The sequence below is a fragment of the Desmodus rotundus genome, chromosome 10 (genome assembly GCF_022682495.2).
Source record: "Desmodus rotundus isolate HL8 chromosome 10, HLdesRot8A.1, whole genome shotgun sequence".
NCBI classification, from domain to species: Eukaryota; Metazoa; Chordata; class Mammalia; order Chiroptera; family Phyllostomidae; genus Desmodus; species Desmodus rotundus.
Window position 1 is genome coordinate 37,106,981 of NC_071396.1, and position 7,565 is coordinate 37,114,545.

General features: G+C 54.5%; 1 protein-coding gene across 2 annotated transcripts in view; it reads right to left on the bottom strand.

Moving 5' to 3' along the window:
* The window catches only part of IL16 (interleukin 16), a 61,780-nt gene extending 58,163 nt beyond the window's left edge, over positions 1-3,617 (bottom strand). Inside the window, exon 1 of one of the 2 annotated variants that reach the window (XM_024561774.4) lies at positions 3,210-3,617. In XM_024561774.4, the coding sequence (XP_024417542.3) occupies positions 3,210-3,521 (312 nt within the window). In that variant the 5' untranslated portion in view covers positions 3,522-3,617. The remainder of the gene's footprint in view (positions 1-3,209) is intronic. The other variant, XM_053912843.2, reaches the window with a different exon arrangement.
* Positions 3,618-7,565: the final 3,948 nt, after the last annotated feature.

A 7,565-nucleotide genomic window follows, 5' to 3' on the forward strand; every position in this document is an offset into this window, starting at 1 on the left:
TGCGTCCTGGAGTGGGGCAGGGTGGGGCGGGGCGCCCACGATCCACTCAGTCCAGGTTCAGCAAGCATAACGCACACAAGGAGGCTTTTTTTTTTTTTTAAGTTGGCTGTTTATGTGACCTCCTCTTCTTTACTTTTCACACCAGGCGTTTCCAGAGGAGCAGCTGACATCACGGGGCCGCCTTCCAGATGCTGTTTGAAATTGGTGTAACTATGGCATCGCTGGAGGCTGAGGAGCCCAGTGAGGCCAACTGAGTCACGCCTGGGTGAGGGGACAGGCAGGCGCCAGGGCAGAGCAGGGGACACTGGGGCCAGCTGTCACTTTGGACCTTCTGCCATGGCGCTTTTGATAAGGCACTGGGCTCAGACAGCTGACCCCCTCACCTGCTTAGAACTCATTACCAGACCAGAAATGGTCCCTGTGCTGCTTACAAAGGGAAAACAAGCATCTAGGGGCCAGAGCTGGGGAGCTGGCCAGGTCCCTCACTGCCTTGCAGTCCATCCCTGCCCTGCCCTCAGGAAAAGAGCCCCTTCCCGGCCTCGCAGCCCTTTTGTGCCTGTCTGCCTGTCATGCCCCTCACTGTAGCCTGGCCGGCTGAGGGTAGGACCCCCCACACACACATAGTGCACACCCTCCTCAGCGCTCCCACCCCTCCCTCGTACGTCTGCACCTGTGCCCCGGAGGAGCAGTGACCCCTCCGTCCTGTCTCCACCATGAGCCTACAAGTGCTGCAAAACCTGCGACTCCCACCCACGGCAGGGCCCAATGGAGCACTCAGTCCATGCCACCAGATCGACCAGTTACTTAGTTACTCAGATTGGCCACTGTCCCTGCCCTCAAACAGAAATAATAACATCTGCGAAGCAACGACTGGGTGCACCGCGCTGATTTAGGTACATTTTCTCCCGGAGGTGATGACAGCTTCGTCCTGACGAAACCCCGGGCAAGGTAACACTGTCCCCCCCCAGGGGCTGCAAATCGTGTGGGATCGCGCAGCCACTAAATGGGAACCTGGGACTCACCCCTGAGCAGTCAGACCAACGACCCCATGCCTGCCCCAGCAACAGTCATGCTGCCGTGACCTCCTTCCCCCTAGGGTTTTGGGAGCAGGAGATAAGAGCCGTGGAAACATTTCTTAAAGCAAAGTAAGGGGACATGAAATCACAGAGATGAAGGAGGCGCAGTTGGTCTTGGCCCCCTTGACAGGCTTCCCCTGGGCCTGGTCACCCAGCTGTCCCCAGGCAGCTGGGCCCTGCTGGGCCTTCCCCCACCCACCCTGCCCCGTCAAACCCTGGGGCCTGTGGGCATCATCAGATCTTCTCCCGATTGCTCACCCAGCCCTGAGTGTCTCCCATCTGAGAGCACAGTCTCCTGTCCCGCCAACTGCTCGGGCCAAATCTTGCAGGTGAACTTGCCACCGCTCCCTCTCTCACTCTGCGTCCTTCCATCCACAAATCTGGTGGGCTTTGCCTTCAACATACACCTGCCCCCGACCCTGCTGGGTGCCTCCACACTACCACCGTGGCCAAGACATGCCCCTTCCACCAGCTGCAGCCCAGAGCGCGCTCAGTCTGGCCCTGTGCTCCTCTCTGCTCAGCAGCCCCAGCTGCTCAGCCTTCCATTCTTTCCTGTCCTTCTCAGAGGAAGGGTCCAAGTCTGCCCCTGCCAGTGCCCTCTCCCTCCCACGTGCTGCTCCTCTGCCAGGACGCTCTTCCCCGACACCACATGGCTCCTCCTCAGTTCCCATCACTCAGGTGCCTGCTCACTGCCACTCTCGGAGCCCCCTTCACAGTCACCTTTGCATGGAGGGCCATGCCCCCTCCTCGGACCCCCACACCCTTCTCCTCAGTCTTCAGGCCCCTTTGCTCTCTAATGCCACAGCGCACGCCCAGTTGTTACAGCTGTGTCCCAGGCAGAGTAAGAGAGGCACAGGGCAGGGACCCAGTCTGCCGGACTCACTCCCTGGAACTGGTGCCAGCCCAGAGGCACGCCCACCCACCTCTGGAGCCTCCCCCTCCTCACGCCACTGTCAACAGGTTCCCTGAGAGCAGGGGCTGGACCTCCACCCCCCACCCCACTCCCCCAGTGCCTGGCTCAGAACAGGTGCTCAGGAAGCCCCTGTGCGGTGAAACAGAAGGGTCGGATCCTTCTGGAAGTCGGAACAATTCTTGAACTGCATTTATCTGGGCTCTAACCTGTGTCAACTGATATTGTTGAACTCCTGGTTGCCGGACTGTATACGAGCCACATCAGTCACTGCGAACCATGAGCCTGTCCAGGCTTTCCCAAACCTGCTGGTCGGTGCCTCCTCCTACCCCAACCTGCCGAGGGGAGTCACACTGCGGGTGAGGGAGCAGCCTGGGCACGGGGGGCTCTCAGCGATCCGCCTGTCTGCTCCAAAGGCTCCGGACCAGGCCTCCCACCTTCCATGTTTGCTGTTCAGCCAAGTAATAGTGCGCTGCGGGCCGTGGCTGTGGGCCGTGTCTGTGGGGCGTGGGAAAAACCCCCGGGGCTGGCCTGTCTCTGAGGGAGCCCAGCTGGGGGAACCCCGCCACTGATGGAAGGCTGGAGACGCACTGGGTGATGCAGAATCACTGCGGGGCAGAACTGTTCCCTCAGCCTCTACCTCATGGTGCCCCGCTACGCCCCCCTCACTGCCACAGCAAAAGCTGAAGTGCAGTCTCGTGGAGGAGAGAACATCCTGCATTCTGGCAGGTCTGGCAGCACCTCTCAGATCTCCTTCCCCGCCCGGCGCACCTTCAGCCCCCGCGCCTGTGCTGGAGCTGGCGGGGGCACCTGGAAGACGCTCCCCGTCGGCGTTCAGGGGCACACTCACTCACTCTGAGACCATGCCTGGCCGGCCCTTAGGTCTCCCGCTCTGCCCTGGCCCTGGAAGCCGGTCTCTATCCGGGTCCCTGCCTGGGCCATGCCAGCTGTGGCCAGCCCGCCTGCCTGCACTGGGCACATTCCAGCAGGGACCCAGGCTCAGCCGACTTCGGGTGGACACAGAACCTCACTGAGTCAGGGAAGACCCACTGAGCTGGACTCACCACAGTGCCCACTGCGGGGGGGCCAGCTTCAAACCCTCCCTGTCTGTGGGTCAGAGTTACAGTCTGTGACCGTGTCCTGTGGTGAGGAAGGGCTGGAGGACTCGGACATGCCTCCCCAGACGCCAGCGGCACACCCCAGCCCAGCAGGCCCCGGCCTACCTTCAGGAAGAACATCCTCCTGCAGAGCTTGCCTCCATCGCTGCCGGCCGCCTGCAGAGCCGCGGCCCCGGAGAGCAGGCCCAGGGTGGGAATGAGGCTGGGCCCCACCTCAGATGTGTCTGCCAGCTGCATGGGTGAGTGGATGACACCCTCCTTGCCCTGGCCCAGTGACATCTCAAAGGGGTCCAGGTGCCTCTCATCGGGGCTGGAGCCATCATCACTGGCCTTCGAGTGGCAGAGGATCAGTGACCGGGAGAGGGAGCGGAATTTTGTGGATTTTCTGCTCCGCGCAGCGCGGCTGTGCAGCTCCATCCTCAGGGAGGAAGTGAAGCTGGCCTTCTTCCTCTCCTGGTCTCTCACCCTTGGCGGACGGGCGGCGACTGGACTGGGCTTAGCGGCCCCTTCACGGGTGCCTGGAGGAGAGAGGCAACAGGAAGGAGCCATGAGACTGCTGCTGTCCATGGAGCTCGGCCAGAGCCCTTGAGCTGAGCCCCGGGGAGCCCAGCCTGCCGTGCCCCTGGCCCTTCCACGCTGTCAGCCAAATGGGGTTCCACGACCCCAGGCGGTTACCACCCTCTCCTCTCCCAGGCTCACGGAGGCCAGAGCTTCCCCAGCGAGGGAAACTGAGGCATAGAGAGACGTGCACACCCAGAGGCACAAGGAACCAGTGCAGGAGCCCATCTTCCGTCCCAGGAGAGAATCGCAGATCAGACAGCCTGGGGCTCGTAACCCATATAAACTTAAAAGCCATTTTTCAGACAAAAGTTTATGGGGAATCCAGTCTACAGGGAAGGTCAGAGGGCGAAAGGGGGAGTAAGTTCCCCCTGCCTATCCCCTTGCACTGCCCTCGGTGAGCCCTGCAGCATCTCCAGAGGCACGCCAGGATTCACAGGCCCGTGTAAAGACCCCTGCTCTCTGTCCCCTCAGTCCTCCAGTGGGGAGCCTACGACTAGCAAGGCTGGGAGCCTCGCAGACGCTGGGTTCACTGGGCGAGGAGCTTGCACCGAACCACACCCCTGGTCCAGTCCGCTACCAGGCCCACTGGGGCAGGGGCACCACGTTCGTTACCACGTGGATACAGGCACCGAATTCCCCAAGGACTCTGAGAGGGGAGCGGCCGTGTAGAGAAGGGGAAAGAGTTAATGAAATGTGTTTTAAATTTCTGAATTCTCCAACAGGGTCCTATATCAAAGGCAGATTTGAAAGGGCAGCCACTGCAGCCCAGGGGGTAACTCTGGCTCGGACCGAAGAGTGACTCAGAGATAGGAAATGAAGGGAGGAAATTCATAATTCCTGCAATCAAATGATATATTCTTCTTCATATAGGCTCTAAGTATCTGTAATTACTTATTTCTCAGCACTTTGGTTCCTACTTTAAATGGAACCGTGTTAAAATAAACTTTCTAGTTGGTTATTGCTTTCATATGTTACTACTTTTGCCTGTACATTCACAACTGCTAGCCTGGGGCTCATGCTTATTAATTCTAATAACTATTCAACAGCTTCTCCTGGGCTTCCAACCACGTGATCTCTGCAGGTTAACAAACCTGCTCACGTTTAAAATGCTTATATCACTTATTTCATTTTATTGTCTGATGTTACTAAGAAAAGTCTCCAGAACATTAGTAAATAGCAGTTCTAATAAAAGTGTTCCAGGTCTTTCTCTAGGTGTTGATGGAAATTCCTCTATTGTTTTCTGGCAGTGAGGATGTCGATGGCTATCTGTTGAGATAAAATTATTTTTTAGGATGTTAAAGAAATATTCCACTAATGGTAATTTGGGGAGAAGTTTCACCGAGCATGGATGTCGTTTGTTAAGGGCCTTTCGGCTCCTCGGCATGAGCACAGATTGGCCTGTTTTGATTTCTCCATGTGGAGAAACATTCACGGGTTTCTGAAGATTGAACAGCCTACATTCTGTTGCTGTGAGTCTCACATTAGGTTGCAGTGCGCAATTCTTTGAAGAGATGAGTGACCTTTTATTTAGGACCTCTGGACCTATACCTCCAGATACTAACAGCCTGCGGTCCCCTCTCGTGCCGCCTTAGGTCACGCAGACGTTACAAAAGGAGCCGGGGCGTCACACACCTCCTCCGAGTCTCCAAAGCAGCGTGACAGTTTAGGGACATCTCATCCTCAAGAGCTGGAAGTAATTTTTCCATAAAATCTTTTGGTCCTGGAGTCACTTTTGAGGTGGTTATCTGAAACTTCCCATTGCTGCCTCGATTTTTAAAAATCATTTCCTTTGTCTATGTTGATCTTACATTGTCGTGAAAGTGCCCTTTCACCCCGAGTCTCCTATGCATGAAGACCCAGCTGTCCCTCACAGGCTCACGGTTTACAACCTTCTCTCTGAAACTGTGTGCGTGGCCAGCCCCCGCCCCCTCGCTCTGCTGAACCTGGGCTGCAGGACGGCTGTTCTGTCGGGCCCTGCAAAGCTCTTGTCCCTAGGATCAGCGAAAACGTCCACCCTTCTTGGCTGGCTTTCTAGTGTACTTATTCCTGCTTGAGTTTTATTACTACTTTTCCCATCCTGCTTTTCTTATGCTTGTGTCTGCCTTCTAGAATTTAACGTTTACTTCCCTCAAATCCATTTTTTTTCTGCTTTAGAAATGACAGTACACCATGCAGCGGTCGGTCACCTTCTCTGGCTTTGAATCCCACTAGACCCCGGCTCAAATCCCAGCTCCATTATTACTCAGTCTCTAACCTTCCACATCTCTTTGACCGGTCTGTGACTCAGTTTTATTAATTTGTGTAATGGGGGCGATTGCAGTCGCCACCGCACCAACACTCTGAGGATCACCCAAGATGCTGGAGCTAAGTCCTTTAGCGCAGACTATCGGCCGGTTATTGTTGTCACTCTGTCCTCCTCCTCATCATCCGCAAAGCTAGAAGTTCCCTTCTCAATACACTTTTTGCCACAACCCGCAAGTTTTGAAATATGATGTTCTAATTGTTATTTTAGAAATGGTCTCTAAGTGCAGTTTTAATTTACAATTTAAACTCAGTTCTTTAAGACTGCTTATTGCTCTTGTTTCCGTCTTGTGGTGAAATTTCCAGGGTTTACCCTTGTTGTTCTAATGTTTATATTACAAAAATTCTAGTGTAATCGCACCGTGGCCACAGGACGCGTCCTGGACAACTTTCATCTGTTGGGATTTACCGAGGTTTACTCTCTAAGCCAGTGTGAGACGTGACTAAATGTTTACAATGTTCTGTGCACATTTGAAAGGAATGACTGACTATTCTCCGTTTAGTTTCTAATGTGGATGTATTCAAATATGATAGTAATAAACACATACATAAATATGTATTCGAGCCTTTAAGTCACAGAGTTAAAACCCTCAAATTCTGTGTCTACGTTTATCCAATTGGGAATAACAGGCGTGCAGTGGCGTGCGTTGAAGCCTGGCACCACGTCCGTGGCGCGGCTCCTGCATTTTCATTTTATGGCTTCCAGGGCCTTTGCTGGGCGCAGAGCATGATCCGCTTTTCCTCTCTCCACTCTTCTTCCCATCCATCTGTAGAAAGTACTCCTTGACCTATTTAATAGTTACCCCAATTTTTATTTTCTCTGTCAGAATTCACAGTGCCACCCCACCTTCTTTTAATCTGCATTTTCACAGTATTGGCCCCTGGCTTTGATTTTAACTTCATGTGGTTTGGTTTTAAATGTGTCTCTTGAAACTGGGATGGGATCGGATTGGGAGGGAGACTTTGTTTCCCTGTTTAAGCTGAATCTGGGAATCGTTTTATTTTAAATCTATAAACCTTACATCTTATGTCATATATATTACCTACGTAACATTTTATCTTTTAATCCTTTGACGGAGACCTCTTCCCCATGGCGTGGTTGGTTCTGCATTCTCTGTGTGGCTCCTCACTGTTTGGTTTTCTTGCTCTCCTCCTTAAAGCAGCACAGGGCATGCACATACATCCTGTTTTCATATGCCTGGCTGCTCTGTCGAAAAGTTCGAAAGCCATATTTGAGCCCGTATCTTTTCTTCCTCATCCATTCACTCCGAGAACGAGCCCGCCCCGGATGCCGCTTCCCCCACCTCTCAGTCTGTGGCTGCGAACAGATGACTGTGTAAGGACCATTCTATGTCCTCTCTCTCTGAGTAGGACTTTCATCGTCTGTGTTATTTCAAAACCCTGCTAGGAACTTACAGGCCGTCCCCCATCACCCCGTGCCCAGGCTCAGCCCTGCCAGGGCAGGTGTGCCCACCACCCTCCCCACCCCACTCCCAGGGCCCCACTCTGTTCCTTCCTTGGACTCTTTCCGCTATGCGGCCACCGCCTCAGCCTCCCCAGTGCTGAGCTTGCTCTACCGCTGGGCCTCACGTGCTCCTC